General features: G+C 32.5%; 5 protein-coding genes across 5 annotated transcripts; 1 reads left to right on the top strand and 4 right to left on the bottom strand.

The window, feature by feature from the left end:
• Positions 1 to 1,219: 1,219 nt before the first annotated feature.
• LOC129918713 (organic cation transporter-like protein) lies at positions 1,220 to 4,021 on the bottom strand. Its single transcript, XM_055999416.1, has 5 exons — positions 3,812 to 4,021; positions 3,505 to 3,745; positions 3,115 to 3,218; positions 1,774 to 2,552; positions 1,220 to 1,711 (listed from the first exon to the last, which is right to left on the bottom strand). The coding sequence occupies exons 1-5, from the start codon at positions 4,006 to 4,008 to the stop codon at positions 1,455 to 1,457; spliced, it is 1,578 nt and encodes a 525-aa protein (XP_055855391.1). The 5' UTR covers positions 4,009 to 4,021; the 3' UTR covers positions 1,220 to 1,454.
• A 2,712-nt stretch (positions 4,022 to 6,733) lies between these two features.
• Positions 6,734 to 8,800, top strand: LOC129918933 (organic cation transporter-like protein). Its single transcript, XM_055999701.1, has 6 exons — positions 6,734 to 6,962; positions 7,020 to 7,251; positions 7,305 to 7,408; positions 7,468 to 8,240; positions 8,307 to 8,488; positions 8,554 to 8,800. The coding sequence occupies exons 1-6, from the start codon at positions 6,769 to 6,771 to the stop codon at positions 8,746 to 8,748; spliced, it is 1,680 nt and encodes a 559-aa protein (XP_055855676.1). The 5' UTR covers positions 6,734 to 6,768; the 3' UTR covers positions 8,749 to 8,800.
• A 1,703-nt stretch (positions 8,801 to 10,503) lies between these two features.
• LOC129918635 (solute carrier family 22 member 3-like) lies at positions 10,504 to 12,720 on the bottom strand. Its single transcript, XM_055999260.1, has 6 exons — positions 12,485 to 12,720; positions 12,189 to 12,423; positions 12,028 to 12,131; positions 11,196 to 11,971; positions 10,954 to 11,135; positions 10,504 to 10,787 (listed from the first exon to the last, which is right to left on the bottom strand). Exons 1-6 carry the CDS (start codon positions 12,682 to 12,684, stop codon positions 10,599 to 10,601), a joined length of 1,686 nt encoding a protein of 561 aa, XP_055855235.1. The 5' UTR covers positions 12,685 to 12,720; the 3' UTR covers positions 10,504 to 10,598.
• A 1,356-nt stretch (positions 12,721 to 14,076) lies between these two features.
• Positions 14,077 to 16,045, bottom strand: LOC129919372 (solute carrier family 22 member 3-like). Its single transcript, XM_056000232.1, has 6 exons — positions 15,849 to 16,045; positions 15,565 to 15,799; positions 15,404 to 15,507; positions 14,569 to 15,347; positions 14,329 to 14,510; positions 14,077 to 14,271 (listed from the first exon to the last, which is right to left on the bottom strand). Exons 1-6 carry the CDS (start codon positions 16,043 to 16,045, stop codon positions 14,077 to 14,079), a joined length of 1,692 nt encoding a protein of 563 aa, XP_055856207.1.
• Positions 16,046 to 18,447: 2,402 nt separating this feature from the next.
• LOC129919373 (solute carrier family 22 member 4-like) lies at positions 18,448 to 21,210 on the bottom strand. Its single transcript, XM_056000233.1, has 6 exons — positions 20,959 to 21,210; positions 20,629 to 20,866; positions 20,462 to 20,565; positions 20,018 to 20,033; positions 18,787 to 19,875; positions 18,448 to 18,681 (listed from the first exon to the last, which is right to left on the bottom strand). Exons 1-6 carry the CDS (start codon positions 21,138 to 21,140, stop codon positions 18,487 to 18,489), a joined length of 1,824 nt encoding a protein of 607 aa, XP_055856208.1. The 5' UTR covers positions 21,141 to 21,210; the 3' UTR covers positions 18,448 to 18,486.
• Between the last annotated feature and the right edge of the window lie 793 nt (positions 21,211 to 22,003).

Consider the following 22,003-nt stretch of genomic DNA (forward strand, 5'->3'; position numbering starts at 1 on the left):
AAAACTACTGTAACTAATTTATTTGTAAGTTATCTCAAACTTGAGACAAACGTTCTAAAATAAGATACTGGTATCTCACAATTTTATCTTATTTAAAGAATGTATGTGTAGGATTGGGAGTTGCCAATTTGTATGTTATTTTACATATTTTTGTTCCCTTATAATTTTTAAAATATAAGGCCTAAATTCATTCCCATCGAGACATATAAGCTCCAAATGAAAATTTAATTGGGTCTTATGCCCCACCTAATAGTCATTAACTAAGACCAGTTTTAAGCAAAATATGGCGCTTTAATAACTGAAAAATCAATTTAAAATTTTGACATAAATTGTTTCTCTATTATACGTATTTGACATCTCTTTGCTTACCGGTGTTTTTGTTTCTGGACGAAACATAAGAAAATGTGACTTGTCACCTCAATTTAAGATGAAAGTCATCTTAGCAAAAAACCATGCAGAAATCCGCTTAAATTAAGGTGCGATCCGCTAATTCTGTGTGGTCTGTTTTCTCCGTGCACCTTCAATGGAACGCGGCTGATAACGCTTCTTCTCTTAAGGACCCAACCCGTAGAATCAGTCGCATCCCCTTACTTCGCAGGATTTAACTGACAGATCGTAGCATACACCCTTCAAGCAAACGGCTCCGAAGTGAGTCCGAACGCGACTACGAAACGGGTCCCACGGGCGGCGGCTCAAATTATAATCACCGCGGAGCCGATTGCATATGTATTGGTATATTCACCATGATTTCTCCTTCGAATTTGTTGTAAATGTGTGAGTTAAATGGAGTGTCCAAATCTAGAAATCCAACTGAACTCCGTTTTCTTTCTTAAAGGGCACAAGCTCTTTGGAGAATTGACCTATAAAACGTTTCCATCGTATTCGTCCGTTCTCATAAGAACGTGTGCATTTTATCGAGCTGTCAGTTAAAACCTTAATAATAAAAAATGGCAGCTTTTTAATTTTAGAGCTGCCACTTGCGTGAAAAATACTTATAAGAACTGAAAGAGCGAAGTCTCTTTTGTCAAAAAGAAATGTTATCATTTTACTAAAATAGTACATAGTATGTAGGTATATTATCACTTGTTTTTCTTTTTACATTTTTTAAGTATAAATTTGATACAAAATAGAGTAACCTTTTTAAATCTATTTTTTAAGAGATTTAATATAAAAATTATGGAAACTAGTTTCTTGTTCCTTAAATTTGTGCCAACCTGGAACGTCTTAAACTCTTGAAGACAACAACTTGTCCTTCGTCTCTGTTTCGACATTGACTTCTCTTTTTCCAATCATTTCTGCCTCATGCAGAGTTGCCGGCAAGACACTGCCTTTTGTTTCTGGAAGTGAAAAAACCAAAAACCCTGCTATGAACGCGCTGCTTGCAAAAAGAATCGACGGTCCTGACACGTAATATTTCGCCTGTGAAAAAATAACAAATTGTAGTAAAACAAGTACTATTTCAAATTGAAAATTGGGAACCTGGCTAAAGTTACCACTTTTTTCACCAGGTTCCCACTTGTTCTATTTACCAATAACGGCGCCTGTGGTGCGACGATGGACCCTATTCGTCCTATCGTTGAACAAAAACAAACCAAAGAATTACGAGTATTTGTTGGGAATATTTCATTCGTTAAAATGTACAAAGCTTGAAATGATGCACTGATACTTAATTTCCCAAAAAGATTCAGTATAATCATAAGATTATGAGAACCTATGAATATTGAATATGAAAAAGCTTTCCACAAGATTTATATTTTTTGTTAATATTCTTACTTGGGCTGACAAAAGCCATCAATCCAATCGAACTTCCAGCCAAAAATAAAAAGCCAAATAATGAATACCTTCTGCCATATCGATTTATCGTCAGTGATGGCAACAAAGTACCTGGAATTTCCACCAAACCAGCAAACATGAAACTGTAGTATTTATTTCCACCAAGATTAGCCGAATTAATTGTAAGTCCAAAGAACAAAAAAACATGGGTAAACCATAAAAAGGCACAATTCAATATTCGCCAAGGGAATATTTTGAAAGCATCCCAAACGGGAGATTTGTTATTTTTTGTTTCATGAACATCTGCCAAGTTTTGTCGATTAAATTCAAGTAATTTTTCAATACTTGATTCTGATAGTTTGCGTTTATTGTTTTTTGCAGCATTTCGAAGAACTTTAATAGCTTTTTCTTCTTTCCCTAAAGAGAGTAACAATCGAAAGCTCTCTGGAAGTAGCCATGGCAGTGCTATAAATCCTAAGGCTGGAATGTAAAAAATTTGCTCCAATAACCGCCAGTTATTGATGTTTTTAGCTGCGATAGCAGTTAGAAATTTAGCAAATCCAGAAGACACTGCTGGCCAATTAGAAGCATGTACTCCAATCTTCGGGCCTATGCTTTCAAGAATTAGAACAAAAGTTGTTCCGAAAATAGCTCCACCTAGGAAATTATCAAGAAATCCTAACATGGCAAAAGTGTAATAGTTTGGTGAAAATGACCGAAGAATTCCCATAATTGCACTGGATACTCCTCCATATGTCAAGACTGCTACGCGGCCATATCTAAAAAATTTAAAGAATTCTGTTGACAAAAAAAAAATTGGTAGTACAAGATATCTACTCATGAGTAGTCTACCACCATCAAAGTTATTCAGCTGATAGCTGCCTTCTTCAGGAAGCGGTAGACTACTCCTGAGTAGAAATCTAGTAAACCCAAACAACACATTCCTATCTACTTCAGCATGTGTCGACTGTAGTAGGTAAGATCTGGTAATCATCTACTCATGTGAGTATCCTACCAACTCCAAAGGAATGTGACTGTTTTCTTGATTACGATTGTACTAGAATAGAATGGTAATGCTAGCTGCGTTCCTTTGGAGCTGGAAGACTTCTTATGAGTATAAATCTAGTACTACCTTATAACTACACCTTCCTAACTCCTCCATGTGAAGATTGTAGTACTAGGTTACTAATCATCTACTCAAGATTAGTCTTACACCTCTAAAAAAATGCGACTGATGAAAAAAATTAAATGAAATTGAAGTTTAGCAACAAATGTGATGACAGATTATTAGGTTAGTTTTACAGTAGCAGAATTCCACTCCAATCACATTTGATACTTCACCTGTCAGAAATATATCCACCCCAAAATAGTCCCAAAAATTGTCCCAAATTTGTTATGGAACCAATCATTGCAAGTTTCCATTCGTCTGAGCAAAATATTTTGAACTATAAACAAAATCAATCAAACAAATTATTCATTACGTTCATTCATACCTAAAGGGCAACCCATAGAATCCGTCGACGGCGTTGCGTGCGTGACGTAACTGACAGCCCGATAAAATATACACGTTTTTTATGAGAACCAATCCATAAACCGCATCCGTCGAGTCCGTCATATATCGTCATGGATAGGTTCTCATAAGAACGTGTATATTAATGGGCTGTCAGTTGAAAACTTTGACGTAACCCACGCTACGGATTCTATGTGTTGGTCCCTCAACCATCAACTTACGTCATGGGAGATGGTTACTTTTTCATCTCTGAATATTAAACCATTGTCACAATCTATTTCCAATTCATTTTTGTAATTCTCAGAATTACAAAAGTAATGTCCATCACTACTTGTTGAGTTTAAGGGTTTATAACGTTGACACTTCTTGAGATAACCATCAGCAGCTTTAGGTATTGAAAATTCTGTCCATGGTTGTTGGTATGAAGAACTTTCTAAACCATCACATTCTGGAACTTGACATCTAATTACAAATATTAAATTAATTGTATAATTGTCAAATTACAAAATTATACACAAAGACACAGACCTATAGACGACGGGACCGGCAGTGAAAACATACGAGTATTTCATATTTGTTTGAAATGCTACCAAAATAAACACAAGGAAAAATTGAAGGGCCCCGAATGTTCCAAATTGTCCGATTTTAAGGAAAATGTCATCCAAAACAAAAGGATGGGATTCCGAAGAATCTTTCGCCGCACAACCGTTTTCTTTTGAAGACATTTTAACTTAATTTTTTTTTAATTTTTGAATGTTTGACATTCTTTTTTTTAACATCAGAGATAATAATTTTTATTGATAAGATGTGTAAATATTGTACTAGAAGATTTATTGTTTTATCTTTGTCTTTAAAAAAAAAAAAAAATGTTTGATACTTTGTATTGTCTAATAATGTTGATAATAAAGAAATTTACTTAAATAGTAACGACATAAGAACATAATATTATGAAATAAAATATTGAAATATTTGAAGAAAATTGAAACAATAATGTGAGCGAAACTACTGAAACTGGTTTTAAAAATAGGCTACTAATCCAGTCAAATAAGGGTTTCACCTCGGAATGAATGCTAATAGAAATTTTTTTTGCTCAATATCTTCGTTTTGGCATTCTATAACATACCTCAAAAGTCTAGAAAAATCTAGAAAAATAGACAATGGTATTACATTGAGCCAAAAAACAACGTAAAATCAATCGAAACCACTTTGAATCAATGGAAAATAACTACATTTTTAGCCTAAAGTGGAAAATGATTGAATCAAAGTAGCACACTTTAAATCTAAGTTGTTCACACATTAAAAAAAATAAAAAAAAAGGAAATCTGGCATCCGCTGTTGATCGAACCTGCTATACCTGGGTTGACAAGCTTGTGCTTTACCACTGTGCCATATCACTTATAAAAATTTATGTGACAAACTGTAAGTTAACCATAGGACGATTTTTAGAAAATTATTGAATATATTTTTCACCATTGATTCAATGTAGAACCGATTAAAAATTACTATGCGTTTTTTCTCTGGGTGATATATACACATATGATACATTTCTTCGAGTTATTTTTTAATGCTGATCCCAAAAAATCTAAAATCAAGACAATCTGACGTCTCTGAAAAAAGTTATACCAGTTTTTCATCTGTCAACCCATATTATTATAACAGTTGCAAACTTACTACCGAAAAACCCCTAAAAGTTATGGTACCAAATTTTGCATGAAGGTTTTCATATCCATTATTATTAAGAATAAAAAAAATGCAATGAAAAAAACATTCATATCTATGAAAAATTTGGTATTTTTTTGAAAAAAGGGTACATTTTGGGATATGCACTAAAAAACATTCTGGTACAATCTAGTGCTAACCTTAATTTAAGGTGAAAGTCATCTTAGCAAAAAACCATGCAGAAATCCGCTTAAATTAAGGTGCGATCCGCTTAATTCTATGTGGTCTGTTTTCTCCGTGATACCTATATAAAAATAAAAGTTAAACAAATAATGTATTTGTAAGATTGAGAGTTGCCAATTTGCATGTTATTTTATGTCCCAGTTTCAAAATTAATACCTGGATTACTGGAGCAACCAAGAGTGTGAAGACACCTTATTCTTGTGTGGGACAGAAGTCCATAGTAAAATTGTGGATATAAAGCCCCAAAATCGCACGATTTTCGATTTTTATTTTATGCAACTAGAATTGTAGGGGCTATTTGGGGAAACGAGATTTGAATGAATTAAGTTGAACATACAAATTTTGTGCATTGAACTGAGTCGACTTTTTTTTTTTTTAAGTGGACTTAATTCCCAGGCTAGGTGGGAGGGTTTTTGTATCCCCCTGAATGTGAAATTAAGTTCCTATTTGACCAAGAAGAATAGCGTGATTTTAAAAGCCCACGGAATTAACCCCCCAGGTTTTTTAATCCTTTTTAATTTGGAACTAACACTCTGGGGCTTTGTTCCTTTTTCTTGCTTGTTCAAATTTTAAATTAGGTAGAAGTAAAACCCATTCATTCAAGTTACTGTTAAGTTGAAAAACTGTTGACAGTGGCGCCTGAAGTTGCGTTTGCTGGACAGGGGACTGAAAAGGAAGTTAATAAGGTACATTTTAGTTAAATAACTCACGTAGACGGCTGACGGAAAATCGTAAAAAAATTGGGATTTAAGTCTCACCTACAAAAAATTTTACATAATGTGTAAGTTCGATGCTACATAAGTCCCAAGATCGATTTCAGTTTTATGTCACACTCGAGTGGGACATAAACTCCAAAAACAAAAATTGGGTGTTATGTCTCTGGGCCTTAAAGTAATAATTTACTTTTACTCAGAACCAGACTTCAGAAGGGTCCAGCATTAACGCATCAAAGAGATCTTTACCTAATGTTTTGGTACATTCTTTATAAACAACCTTGTTATACCATTGAGTCTAATCACAGCTTTACACCCAAATTACATTACAAATCAAATTTTTCAAAAGCAAATGCTAAAAAAAAAGAGCGAGTAAGAAAATAAATCTTCAAGTTTCTTATTTATCCCATATTTTTATGAGCAGTGTTCAAAAAAGTCACCTGGAAAGCGTTTAAATTAAGAGCGTAAATCAATTGCTCCGTTTAGGCATCAGCAGCTGTAAATACAAATCGTATTTTTTGTTGTCGTCATACAAAGCAAAAAAAAAGAATTCACATTGTATTTTCATAAAACACTTTCTTTGATATCGCAAAGTATGTATGTTTCCAAAAAAAAACCTGTTTCAATAAAAAATATAAAAATTTATTCAATCTTATGTAAATTTAGCATCGACGAATTAATAATTCAAATTGTATCTCCAGTTTAAATTCATCTTAAGAATAATAAAGAAACAAAAAAAAAAAAAAAGAAGTTTGTTATGTTTGCTAGATAATAAGTTTACACAGCTGTTAAACAAAAAAACTACCTATAATTTGACAAAATAACACAGTAAAGATTTAGAAACGTGCTTATTATCGACATAAAACTAAAATGTTTTCGAGAGAAGACGGTCGTTCGAAACGTTCTCCCGAATCACGTGCATTTGGTTTGGACGATATTTTAGTTGAAATCGGTCAATTCGGAAAGTTTCAATTTTGTTTTTTTCTTTTGGCATTTATTTTTATAATATTCAATACAACATTGCAATATGGTTTTGTTTTTACTTCAAGCCCTGTTGTTTATAGGTGCGTTATCGGATCTAAATAAATTATAAATATAAATTCGAATTCTTGCTGTCTTAGGTGTCGTGTACCAGAGTGCGATGAATCACAAAGTTTGATGTACGAAAAACCATGGATACATTTTTCGATACCGAAAAATCCTGGCGGCCATTTCGAGAAGTGTCAAAGGTACACATTGAATTCAACAAATGATCAGAAATCTTGTAGTGCAGAGAGTTATGATCGAAAAGTAGGAATCGATTGTGGGAATGATTTTATATTCCGTGATGGAGAAGTTACAATTTCGAATGAAGTAAGTTTGGAAGGTTTTTTGTGAAGAAGTTGAATTTACTGATCTTTTGACAGTTCGAAATATTTTGTTCAGACGAATGGAAACTGTCAATGGTTGGTACTCTTGGAAATTTGGGACAATTCTTGGGTATACCTTTGGGTGGATTTTTTTCTGACAGGTAAGCAATTAAAGTAATACCTGGCAATTTTTTTTTTAAATTTCTAATCACTTCTCTAGATATGGTTGCACCAAAGTTCTGGCGTTTGGAGGTTTTTTAAGTGCTATTACCGGACTTGTTCGCTCGTTTTCACCAAGTTACTTCATTTTTACCACTTTGATATTCCTTGACAACTTATTCAGTTCAACAATCTACGGGACAGTTTTCGTTCTTGCCCTTGAAATAATTGGTCCGAAATTTCGAATACGTTTTGGCAGTTTACTTCGATTATGTGCTGGTTTTTCGAAGTTCCTTCTGGCTGTTGTAGCTAAAACTTATCCCAACTGGCGTTTGATTGAGAGAATTTTCTACATTCCAGCCTTGGCATTTGTTATACTGCCTTGGATACTACCAGAAAGTTTACGATGGTTACTTTCTCAAGGTGAAGAAGAAAAGGCTGTTTTAACTCTCAAAAATGCTGCAAGGATCAATAAGAGGAAGCTTTCTGATTTTAGTATTGGAAAATTACTTGCATCGAATAGGGAAAGATTGTCACTGGGAGAAGAAAAGAAACAATCTCATCTTCGTGAAGCTTTTAAGATATTTCCACGAAGAATTATTAATTGTTCGCTATGCTGGTTTGCAAATGTTTTCCTTTTTTATGGATTTACCTTGAATTCAGTACTACTCGGTGGAAATAAGTACAATAATTTTATGTACATTTCATTGATTGAAATACCGGGAACGATTTTGGCATTTTTAACAATTAATCGTTATGGAAGAAGGTTTTCATTATTTGGATATTTATTGATGACTGGAATTTGTGTAACGGTAATAATGTTTGTTAGACCAGGTAAGACAATATGGAAAACTATAGTTTTTTTTCGATATTTATTTATTTTTTGTCTTATATATGTAGATCATTATAACCTTAAATTAATGTTGAACCTTCTTGGAAAAATGCTTATCACTGCATCATCTCACACATTGTACGTTTTTACATCGGAAATATTCCCAACAAATGCTCGAAGTGGACTTTTTGCATTTTGTTTGATGATTGGACGGATTGGATCGATGGTAGCGCCACAGATGTCAATATTGGTAACTTAAAAAAACAGCCTTCTTCAGAACAAATTTAACTTCTTAATTTACTTCTCATTTTACAGGAAACATACTCCTTTTCTGCGCCGACAATACTTTTAGCAAGTAGTGCATTTTTATCGAGCTATATGGTACTGACACTTCCAGAGACAAATGACGAAGTTACGCCAATTACGTTACAAGTTGGTGACAAAATTGAAGAAACGGATGTTAATATTGAAATGGAAACCAAAGAAAAACATTTTGTAACAAATATTTAGGTCTACATATTATATTATTTTATTTCATTTCGAAAAACCATTTAAATTAGAATTCAAGTCTGTTAAATAAAAAAATATTTTATTTAAATTTGGAGTTTTTTTTTATATTAGCTTAGATAGGTTTTTTACGAGGTACCACACCATAACATATTTGAATACTACTCAATCCTTCAACGAAAAGCACCTCCCAAATTGGAGGAGTGATTCCCGCGTATTCTGCACTAAACAGCAGCTGTTGGTGCTAGTGTTAGTTGTTCTAGTTATAAAAATTACTCATTGTCTAACATCAAAACCAGAAAACGTACCAAAAACAATTGAGGGCGCTACACTAGAAACCAGACCTTGTATACCAGAAAGACTAAATCTTGCTTTAGTAAACCGTGGACTCACTAACTCATTAAACATGTCTCACACTTCCGCCGAAATAAGAAACCAAAACGAACAGGTAGTTTTGAGTTGAGTCCGATTTAACATCGCACATAGGGGTATTTGACCCAAAAAGGTGACCAAAATTATTTGTTGGTATTTTTACATGAATAAGGTTCTTAAAAAGTGTAATTAAGAAATACAAAAATTACTTAGCATAAGTTACACATACGCCACAGTGACCCGCAGTTGGGACACAAACACTTGACTAAGAAATTACACCCAGTTCACCTTTGTTGACCATTCAATAAAATGTCAAAATTTAAAAAATGAGATGCTAAAAAAAAATGGCGGACATTTCTTTTTGAGCTTTTGTGAAAAAACACTTTGAACTCTCACCTTAAAAATCAAAATAAAAAAAACTTTCCTAATTAAAAAAAAAAATTAATGCAAACAAAAAAAAAACTTTTCGAAATAAAAAAAACAACATAGGAAATCTACCTTTAAAAAAAATCGGCAAAAAAAAGTCGATGCGGCAAGCACAAACTTTTGACTTAGAATAAAAATGGATCGAAATGTTCTGAATAGTTTAAATGTTCTGAAGAGTTTATTCGAGAAGTCCATCAGGCCACACCTATTATTAGGTCTGTTTGGGTACATTATAAAAGAGAAATATTTGTTTGGGTACTCAGAAACTGTTCAGAAAATAAAAAACCAGACAGACCTTAAGTTCAAAGTAGTTGATGTAACTAACGTAACTTATGTTGTTTGCTGTGAAATAGGCCCCAATTTGTGAATATGGTGAAAAAGTAAGAACTCATTGAGAAGATGACAAAGAGTTTAGACACCCGTGGAACTATGGGAATACCTAAAACCCCTTTATCAGGCATCCCCGTTCAACACAGAATCTACGCGAAGAAGTTTGGAAAATAGATCAGGAACATGAAATTCCTGGTGATGATGAAAACACGAAATATCTCCGAATACCGAGCATTTTTATGTCTGATGAAATTCGCTTTAGTGGTATCCCGTGCGCAATAGTTAGTGCCATGGACTATGACACCAAAGGTCTGGGTTCGTATTCCAGCCTCCACTATTATTGACACCGTCACAAATTTTATTATTATTATGAAATTAATTTTTTTTTGGCATTAGTGGGTGTGAACTATTTGAGCACGTGTAACAAATATGTATGACGTCTTTCATCAATCTACTCGTATTTTGCTCTCTGAGTGATATACGAGTGATGGCAATCAAAAAGCAAATAAAAAGATAGTTCCATATTCCATTTGCAAGGTATATTTCACCATACGACTTAAATACAAATTTAATGAAACAAAGAATTTTTTTTAATTAAGAAGACATGTAGTGAAAATAAATTAAAAAATATGACTTATTTAAGGACGTTTTTATTTGAGAATTCTTGCATTTGTACATTGAACCTGAATGTTATATAAGAATAATTAACAAAAATTTGAGTTTAATTAAACTTTCGATTCCAACAGTTTTTCTTCGGTTTCTGGTTCGACATCGACTTCTTTTTGTCCAATGGCATCCTTTAAAGTGGATGGCAAAATCATGCCTTTTGTCTCTGGAAGGAACAAAGCCAAAGAGCCCGATAAGAGGGAACAACTTGCAAACAGAAGTGCCGGTGCTGATGCATAGTATTTTGCCTGTAAAAATTAGATATTACACTGGTGTTCTCAAAAATGTTACTAATATGATCAATTACAGGAATTTTTGTAGTGACCTCTTCAAATAGTATATATATGAAAAACTTTGGCCTGGAGCCTGCATCAAAGTTTTTCATATATATACTAATATGATCAGTTTATTTACCATAAGTGGAGTTTGTGGCGCCACCATTGAACCAAACCGTCCAACCATTGAACAAAATGACAACAAACTATTTCGAACACTCGTTGGAAATACTTCTGATGTAAAGAAATACAAAGTTTGAAATGATGCCGAAATAGCCATTTTTCCAAAAAGATACAATACAAGTTGAAGAGTCACATATTCTAAAATAAAGAAACTACCTTTTACAAAGTCTCCACCAGAGTTTTCCATGTTTTTCTTACCTGCACTGACATAACTCATAGCTGTAATAAAAGCTCCACTCAAAAACATAAATCCAAACAAAGAATATCTTCTACCAAATCGATTCATTGTTAAAAATGGCAAAATCATTCCTGGAAGTTCAATCAAAGTAACACACATAAAACTGTTATACTTATCTCCACCAAGAAAAGCCGAATTCAAATTGAGACCAAAAAAGACCATAACATTTGTAAACCAACAAAATGAACAATTCAAAATTCTCCAAGGGAAGATCTTAAAAGCATCAACAAGTTGAGAGCTATTTTCTTCTGTTTTATCATCTGGTACATTTTGTCGATTTGCTTCAAGTAACTTTTGAATACTGGATTCTGACAGTTTACGATTGTTAACTTTTGCCAGTTTTTGGAGAGTTTGTACAGCTTCTTCTTCTTCGCCTTGGGATAGTAGCCATCGGAAACTCTCTGGAAGTATCCATGGCAAAACTATGAATCCTAAAGCAGGAACATAAAATGCTCGTTCAATTAAACGCCAATCATGAAATTGTTTCGCTACAACTGCTAGTAGAAATCCTCCAATGCCACCACACATTGATATCAATGTACAAGCAGGTACTCGAGCTTTTGGACCAACAATTTCAAGGCCAAGAATGAAAACGGTTGCGTAGAGATTCGATCCGAATAAGTTGTCAAGAAATCCCAAGATAAGAAAAATAGTGTAGTTTGGTGAAAAAGAACGTGCTGTACCCAAAACGGCACTTATAAGAGTTCCCAACACTATGACCAAACGTCGGCCGTATCTGGAAATATTTGGAAAGTTAAAAAAAAAGAAATTTGTCTTTAAACGACTCTTTACCTGTCAGAAATAAGTCCACCCAAAGGTATTCCAATAAATTGTCCCAAATTATTTATGGTTCCAACCATTGCAAGCTTCCATTCATCTGAACAAAAGATTTTAAACTGCAAAATGTCAAAAATTAGTCAAATTCTCCAAAGGTCTTAACAGAGGAAACTTACATCGTTAGAAATGGTAACTTCTTCATCCCGGAAAATGAAATCATGACCACAATCTGTTTGGAGTTCTTGATCATAGTTTTCTGCAGTGCAATATTGCTGGCCATCTTTGGAGGAATTGAAAGACTTGTACCGTTGGCAGCTATCAATCCTACCGGCTACAGTTTTGGGTATCGAAAAATCTGTCCATGGTTTTTCGTACAAATTTTCCGATCCATCGCATTCTGGAACTCGACATCTAAGAAACAAACAAATTGTTTTGAAATATCAATCTAGAACAGAAGTCTAAAGTTACAAACCTATAAGTAACTGTACTCGCAGTAAAAGCAAATCCAACTGATATCACTGCATTAAATATTACCACAAGAAAAATAATAATATAAATTAAACGTTGAAATTTTCCAAACTCTCCAATCTCTGTCAAAATGTCATCAACACCAAATGGATGTGATTCTTCCGTTGATGAATCTTTTACACAACCGTTTCCATCCGAAGCCATTGTCGTTATTCATCTGAAAAGTCTTTGTACAATATGGAGAAGCTTATAATAATTTCAAGATCTTTGTTTGCATATTTCAAGACATTTTTTGTTTTATTTTTTTTAGAAAACAAACCTCCTTTTTCATCGTGTAGAGAAGCTAAAATGTTTTTTATCGATAAGCTTTGCAAACTTCTTACTTGAAGATTTATAGGTCTTTTGTTTAAGAAGCTGTAGATTTCTTTCCATTCAGAAGAGATATGCTTTGATATATTTTTATTTTATCATTTTATTATCTGTAGCCGTTGGTTCATAATGAGGAATCTGATAAGGTAGCACGAGTTGATTAAGTTTTTGTTTCTTTTTACGAAAAAGGTAAACAAGTTGGCTAAATTTAAGGTGCGAAGTCATAGAGTAAAAGCGTTTATATATTTGAAGATATAAAGGGGTCATAAAAAAATATTCCAAAATTTGTTTATTTTTCAAGGTCGAAAATTATAATTTTATCTTTAATAAAAAAATTATTTCCTATTTTTAAAACCTTTAATCCGAAACCGAGAACGGTTTTTTCTACTCAGATCTCAGAATCCTCTATCAATATTAAAGCTAAAACCATTATTCAAGCCCTTTCAACTGTCATACTCCTTGTATGACAATTAAGTTCTTAAAATGGCGCCCGGTTGAAAGCTAGATATGATTGTTGTAATGCAGAGTTGTATGCTTTTTCATAATTGTTTTTTTTCTAGATGAAAGAACAGTCTGCATTTTCTTCCCCCAATAATATAAAACAGAAGTTTTGAATAGTATATTTTCTCCTAAATAAGTAGTTAATGAGATTGAGTCACACGAATTCTTTCCGAAAGACATCAAAAGCATCCAAACCCCACAATTTATTACTACCTTACGGAAGCTTCTTAATGCTACTGTTTTTTTTGCCTTGAATCATCTTTCAACACCAGAAAACTTCTTGTGATTCACGAGAAAAAAAAAATTATAACTTCTCGAAGAAATTCTGTCTTAAAAAAGCATTATAGAAGTCTTATAGAATTCTTTTAAGAGACTCATGGAAGCCATAACCTCTAGAGATAATAATTAATTCTAAACAGCTTTAATGAAGCTGTTAAAGGAATAATAACTCATAAAAGAAAATTGCTTCTGAAAAAAGCTTTATAGAGGTCTTATGGAAGCTATAGGTTTATATATTTTTTCCAAGCTGTTTTGTTATTTAAAATCGCTCTTATCAATAAATAGTGCGCATGCAGTGTGGACGAATCTCATTTTTTTGTTGGATAAGAAAACACATTTTGAGGAAAAAAAAATACTTTTTTAAAAATGTAAAGAGTTTTATGTAAATATAATTAAATAAATACATACGAACTATACTTAAAAATTATTTACGATAAATTAAATTAGCTAAACTTTTGATTTTAAAAGTTTTTCTTTGATTTCTGATTCGACATCAGCATCCTTTTGTCCCATCTTTTCGGCTTCCTCTAATGTTGATGGCAAAACTATGTCTTTTGTCTCTGGAAGGAACAACGCCAAAGAGCCAGATAAGATGGCACAGCTTGCAAAAAGGAGAGCCGGTGCTGATGCATAGTATTTGGCCTGATAAAAATTATACTGTAGCAACCATGATCTATGACATTATATCAGTTTACTTACCATAAGTGGAGTTTGTGGCGCCACCATCGAACCAAAACGTCCAACCATCGAACAAAACGACAACAAACTATTTCGAACGCTTGTTGGGAATGCTTCTGATGTGAAGAAGTATAAGGTTTGAAATGATGCCGTTATTGTCATTTTTCCCAAGAGATACAGCATCAATTGTAGAGTCACAAATTCTAGATAAAGAGGCTAATTTTGACCAAAATATCCATTCAACACTAAAATTGATCTTACCAGAACTGACATAATTCATAACTGTTATAAAAACTCCACTCAACAACATAAATCCAAATATAGAATACCGTCTACCGAAACGATTAATGGTCAAAAATGGCAATAGTAAAGCTGGTATTTCAATCAATATAACAAACATAAAATTATTGTATTTGTCTCCACCACCAAGGAGATCTAAATTTAAATTGAGTCCATAAAAGACCATAACATTTGTGAACCAACACAATGAACAATTGATAATTCTCCAAGGGAAAATCTTAAAAGCCGCAATTATTGGAGAGTTATTTTCTTCTGTTTTGACAGTTTGTACATTTTGACAGTTAGATTTAAGTAATTGTTGAATACTGGAGTCAAAAAGTTCGCGTTTATTGATTTTTGCAGCTTTTTGGAGAGTTTTAATAGCTTCATCTTCTTTGCCTTGGGAAAGTAGCCATCGAAAACTTTCCGGAAGTATCAATGGCAGTATTATAAATCCTAAAGCAGGAATATAGAATGCCCGCTCAATTAAACGCCAATCGTGAAAATATTTCGCTATTACAGCTAATAGAAATGATCCAATACTTGTACACATTCCTATAAATGTACAACCGGGAACTCGAGCCTTAGGACCAACAATTTCCAGCCCCAAAACGAATACGGTTGCGTAGAGACTTGATCCAAATAAGTTGTCAAGAAAACCCAAGATTAGGAAAATAGTATAGTTTGGTGAAAAAGAACGGGCTGTACCTAAAACGGCACTTATGAAAGTTCCACACACTATGACCAAACGTCGGCCATATCTGGAAATATTTGGAGAGTTAGAAAAATGCCATCAAATTGTGTGGAGACTCTTTACCTGTCAGAAATAAGTCCACCCAAAGGTATTCCAATAAATTGTCCCAGATTATTTATGGTCCCAACCATTGCAAGCTTCCATTCGTCTGAACAAAAGATTTTAAACTTCAAAATTTCAAAAATTAGTCAATTTCTCCAAGGGTCTTAACAAAGGAAACTTACATCATTAGAAATGGTAACTTCTTTATCGCGGAATATGAAATCATGACCACAGTCTGTTTGCAGCTCTTGATCATAGTTTTCTGCATTGCAATATTGCTGGCCATCTTTGGAGGAATTGAAAGCTTTGTAACGTTGGCACTTATCAAGCTTACCAGATGCAGTTTTGGGTATCGAAAAATCTGTCCATGGTTTTTCGTACAAACTTTCCGATTTATCACATTCTGGAATCCGACATCTACGACACACCCATAAATTTTATATTTTAGAAGTTTTCAGTAACTCACCTATAAACAACTGGGCTCGCAGTAAAAACAAATCCAACTGATATTATGTTATGAAATATAGTCACTAGAAAAATTATAATATAAATATATCGTTGAAACTTTCCAAACTCTCCAATCTGTGTCAGAATGTCATCCACACCAAAAGTATTTGATTCTTTTGTAGAATCTTTAGGACAACCTTTCCCATCTGAAGCCATTGTCGTTATCCAGGTGAGAAGTCTTGGTACAGCCTATTGATAGGCTTATAAATTCCAAAACTTTGTTTGCACATTTTTAAACGTTTTTGCTTTATTTTTCGGACAACTAATCCCCTTAATCGTTTGTCGGTTAATGCTTTCTTTTAAATTCTAATCAAGGGTTCTTTTGTATCAGAAGCTGTAGAATTTTTCCATTCTTTCTAGTATTAATATAATCTGTTGCTTAGTAGAAATCTGATCTGATAAGCAACTGATTAGGTTTGACATTTTTAAGAAAATAGTACACAAATCGTCTAAATTTATGGTGTAACATCATAAAGTGAAAACATTTTTATTTTTAGAAAATTTATTTTTAGGAATCGTAAAAATTATTCCAAAGTTGGTTTATTCTTCAAGGACAAAAATTAACAGTCTATTTTAAGAATTTTGTAAACAAGTTTATTAACCTTTGCTTCTGTTAAAAGATTTAAGATTTCGTCAACATCTTTTGTTTATGTTCTACTTTTTATGAGTTATGAGTGTGGTGAATTCTATGATTTAGTCATAGATCCGGATCCGGAATATCTGTGGATTTTTGTTTAGTGTCTTTACAGGCGCAGAGAAAATATTTGCCCTTATAGGAATCCGGGCAAAACTCCAAAAAAGTTTTCTATCCAACTAATATTTTTGCTTTTATAAAGCCTTACCAAGGCTAACAACTGTAGGTATCTTCTGTAAGGCTTTATAGGAGCAAAATTTGTCTTCATAGGGTAAGGACTCTGCCAATAGTCGTTTTGTTTAACGTAATATTCACGCTGAAGGGCGTTCGTATTATATTTTTTTGGTGTAAGATAGTAGGATATTCCTAAAATGATTTCCTTTCACTGTTTGTATGTGTAGGTGGATAAGAATCATTAAGATATAAAAAAAATTGAAAAAAAATTAAAAAAAAAAATTTTCCCTTAAGGACTTTGTGTTGTTCTACTGTATAAATTTGAACATAATGTTTCATAAATATATCTAAAATCTTTACATCTTTGAAAACTTAACAATTGACCATCCAAATGAATGATTTAAGACAAAAAAAAACGTCAAAAACGTGTTTTATTTTATGGTACCCTGTGGCGTATACGTATTATTTTTTCCATTGTCATTGTAATACTCATAGCGATAAAAATCCAAGACCACTTTTACACGATATCAAAAATGTTTAAGTCTTGGTAAAAACTAGAAAAATCGGGCTCCTTTAGGTCTTCTTTGGAAAGCAATTAGTGTATTCCCTGGTACACTTAGTGCCAGTTGTACAAACGTCGGTCAGCCTTGGTTCAGGAATTTAACCCGCCGATTTCGGCAAATACGACAAAGTTAAGTTCAAGAGTGTTAAATTGTTGCCTTCTGGCCAAAACCTGCACTTGAAGACACATACTTTAAGTGCATATCGTGGTTAGATGAATCCATAAAAACATTCAAAAACCAGACAATTTGGCTTAAGCCAAGGAAGATCTATTTGATGGCAACAGTTTTTCTTGGTTTCATCCTTACGTCAAAAATTGCATTTTAAATGCACTTTATTTTTCAATAAACTCCCTTCGGTCTGCAAAAATGTTATACCTTATACATCCAAATCAAAGATCCATTCAAGTTACCAATCATTTTATGTTATCACCCACTATCCCATAAATCCAGCGGGTCTTTTCTGTATCATGAGCATGTTGACCAAAAACAAGCTTACAACGTCATTTAAAAATCAACCTTTGCTTATGGCACATGATCTTAGGATATTTTTCGATGCTGCATCTCATGGAACTAAAACCAAGACAATCGGATTTCAAATCGGGCATTCTTCATTTAAGAAAAAATATCATAGAAAATTTTCTCATAATTGAATGGAGTTCTTGAATTCTTTTTCAAGGATAACTTTCTGAAACAAAAAAGACTCGTCTCCAAAAGGGGTCTCTTGAAAAAGCCTTTATTTTCTTTCAACACATTGTAGGTATTTATTTTATTGGGATTTTGAAAGGAAAGATGTCTTAGTATTGTTAAGTAGCCATATTAATAGTCTAAAAAAAATTGAATATTTATTTTTTTGAGGCTCGTGTTTGTAAATGCATGTATTGTCTTGGAGTGATGTTTTTTATGTATTTATTTTATATACAGTAGCATTTTTTGGTCTTTTTAAGGTCTTGGGATTAATTACACTGGGTTAAAATTAATTCAAATTGATCAATCTATTGTGTCGAAATTTTGGTAAATGGACCCGAAATGTTTTATTTTTTTTTTTTCGTACTTCAAGTTTTTCCCCATAAAAAAACTTCCGTCAAGCAAGATAGAAGTCATATCTGCAATTTTCTTTAAGTTTTAACAACAACAAAACTTTTTTCTAAATTACTTTTTTTTAATTGATTAATTCTGTAATCTTCATAATTATTCTACTATCTCATTAACAAGCCTTTTCTTAACCCTCAAGACATCGGCTTCAATAACGTTCTTTCAATATCAATTTCCTCAACTTTGTTCTTTTGACCAATTTGTTCAGCTTCTTGCAGTGTTGATGGCAATACCATGTCATTTGTTTCAGGAAAGAATAAAGTCAGTCCAGCTGATAAAATCCCAAATCCAGAAAATATTATAGCTGGAGCTGATTCATGGAACTTTGCCTACAAAAAACAAAAGAAACAGCGATTAATATCATATTTATGCCAAAGTTTATAAGAAATTAATTTAATGATAAAAAAATGATGACAAATTTAAAAATAACTTACAATAACAGGTGTCTGCGGAGCAACCATTGATCCAAATCTCCCAACCATCGAACAAAATGATAGCAGACTATTTCGAACATTTGTTGGAAATATTTCAGAAGTGAAAAAATACAGCACTTGAAATGAAGCAGCAATTCCTAACTTTCCCAGTAGAAATAACACCAATTGAAGATAAAATAGTTCTAAAAAAAAAGTTTTTAAATAGTGTTCTTGTGACTTTCTGTTTAAAAATTTCTCACCCGATCGAACAAAAACTGTCGTCGCAATAGAAATCCCACTTATCATCATAAATCCAAACAATGAATATCGTCTACCAAAACGATTCATTGTCCAAAATGGTATTAAAATTCCAGGTATTTCAACCAATGATACCAGCATAAAATTATCATACTTATTACCACCAAGAAGGACCAAATTCATATTCAATCCATAATAGAGTAGGACATTGGTAAACCAACATAGCGAACAGTTAGCAATTCTCCAAAACAACGATCGAAAAGTTTCTTTAATTGGAAATTTACCCTCATTTGTATCAGCAAGTTTGTACCGAAATGTTAGAAGAAGCTTATCCACAGTTTGTTCTGATAACTTTCGATTGTTGGATTTGGCAATATTTTTAATAATTTTTGTAGCTTTTTTCTCTTCACCTTGTGACAATAGCCATCGAACACTTTCTGGAAGAACCAGAAGGAACACAATTTGAAACAAGGAAGGAATGAAGAATATCAGTTGGATGAGTCGCCAATTGGGGAAGTACTTGGCAACTACGGCAAGTAAAAATTGTCCAATATCATAAACGGTTGTCATAATTGTGCAACCAATTACTCGTATTTCAGGACTAACCATTTCAAGTCCTAGAACATAAACTATTGAATAAAGTGAAGAACCAAAAATATTGGTCAACAATCCAAAGACCATAAAAGTAAAGTAGTCAACTGTAAAAGATTGAGCTACTCCCATAACAGCACTCAAGGTACCACAGATTGCCAATATATTCCGACGGCCATATCTACGAAGAAGAGACATTATCAAATAAAGGTAACTATCAGAAGTAGTGATGGGAACTATCGAATGATTTGAACTATCGAATCGTTAATTTATTCATTCGAATAAAAACTATGGAATAAAACAATCGAATAAACTATCGGATAAAAACTATCGAATAAACTACCGAATAAAAACTATCGAATACAAAAAACTATTCGAATGAAAAACTATCGTAAAAAAAAACTATTAGAATGAAAAAGCTATCTTTTAAGAAAACTATTCGAATAAATGAGAAAACTATCGTAAAAAAAATCTGTTTGAATGAAAAAACTATCGAATAAAAAAAAAAACTATTCGAATAAAAAAACTATCGAATAAAAAACTTTCGATCGAAAAAACTATTCGAATGAAAAAGCTATCTTTTAAGAAAACTATTCGAATAAATGAGAAAACTATCGTAAAAAAAAACTATTTGAATGAAAAAACTATCGAATAAAAAAAAAACTATTCCAATAAAAAAACTATCGAATAAAAAACTTTCGATCGAAAAAACTTTTCGAATGAAAATAGTAACTAAATGAATGAATGAATGATTTAAAACTATCGAATGAATGAATATTTTACATCTATAGATAGTTTGATAGTTTTTATTCGATAGTTCACATCACTAATCAGAAGGAACTTTCACCTGTCAGAAAGATATCCTCCAAGAGGTATTCCAATAAACTGTCCAACATTATTGATTGTTCCAACCAAAGCTAGTTTCCATTCATCTCCACAATAGATATTAAACTGTTAAAAAACTCCATTAAAAAAAAGTTGAACATTTCGAAAACAATTTCGAAAATACTGTACATCGTTAGAAATGGTCACTTCCTTATCACGAAATATAAAGTCCGTTCCACATTCCTCCACAATACTTTGATTATAATAGTCCTTTGAACAAACTTCCGCACCAAGACTTCCATTATCACTCATTGGGACATATCTTTGACAATTTTCCAAATCACCATTAAGATTTTTCGGAATTGCGAAATTCACCCATGATTCTTGATAAGTACTATTTTGGCTATCACAACCTGGAACTTGACATCTAATAAACAAAAGCTAACTGTTATAATTCACATTATAATTAATCCAATTGTTAATAAGAAAAAAAAAAGCTTTTTGTTTATTTACACACACCTATGAACAACTGTACTCGCAATAAAAACATACGAAATTGTCAAAATTGCATTTAATAAAATCGGTATACACAAAAGAATGTAATTTAATATTTGAAACTTTCCGAATTGTCCAATACGAACTAGAATCGAGTCTAAACTAATTGAATCGGACCTAGTTTTAGGGTTTTTGACTTGAGGCATTGTGCTAGGAAGTAGATCGTCTTTGCCTCAATCTCAGACAACTAACGATTTTGAAGGCTTTTCACTAATCATTATTTTAGATTTCTTAGCTTTTTAGATTAAGCTTTATTTTTATGATACCAATTTCTATATAACGTTTATGGTTTTTTGGACTATTGAAGTGACGATGGAATAATTATATCTGTAATTGTTAGTATATTGGTTGTTCTAATGGAGAGATAAGTCGATTGACAATAAACTTGGTAATTAAATAGCTTATGATAGTTCTTGTTTAACTTAGCCAGAAGAATATTGAAGGAGAGAGAGCTTTTCTCTGTTTTTTGATAATGAAACATTGTAAAAAATTGTTTTATTGTAACTAGGATTAATATAAATTAATAAGTGTCATGGATGAGTTAATAAAAATATAGGTAGACCGTATTAAAGGTAGATATATTATCAAGTGTTGGCAAACCCCCAAGCAATTTATTGCCACAAACTTTAGTTCTTCAAGTCTTACAATAAAGTTGGTGGCTTGCTTAATAACATTTATATAATTTATGTTCGTATGGTCTTAGTTGAATTGCATGAGATAGTAGAGTTAGAGTCAACTAAATTAAATCAGTTTTTGAGATATCAAAAGACATTAATTAAATAAAATTTTGCTATCAGCAGACATCAATATAAATAAACCATAGTAATTTCGTATTCGTAGAAATGCAAAAGTGTGCTCTTTAACGTGACGAAGTTAAGACTTTTCAAGAGTGGTTAAGTTTATCTTTCCTTTGAGTGGAACTTTTGTAACAAATTGTAGTATTATTTTTTTTTTTTTTGATTTTTCATTCTTAAAATTGATCGAAAACTATGTTTTTTGTTATTATTTA

The sequence above is a fragment of the Episyrphus balteatus genome, chromosome 4 (genome assembly GCF_945859705.1).
Source record: "Episyrphus balteatus chromosome 4, idEpiBalt1.1, whole genome shotgun sequence".
Classification (NCBI taxonomy): domain Eukaryota; kingdom Metazoa; phylum Arthropoda; class Insecta; order Diptera; family Syrphidae; genus Episyrphus; species Episyrphus balteatus.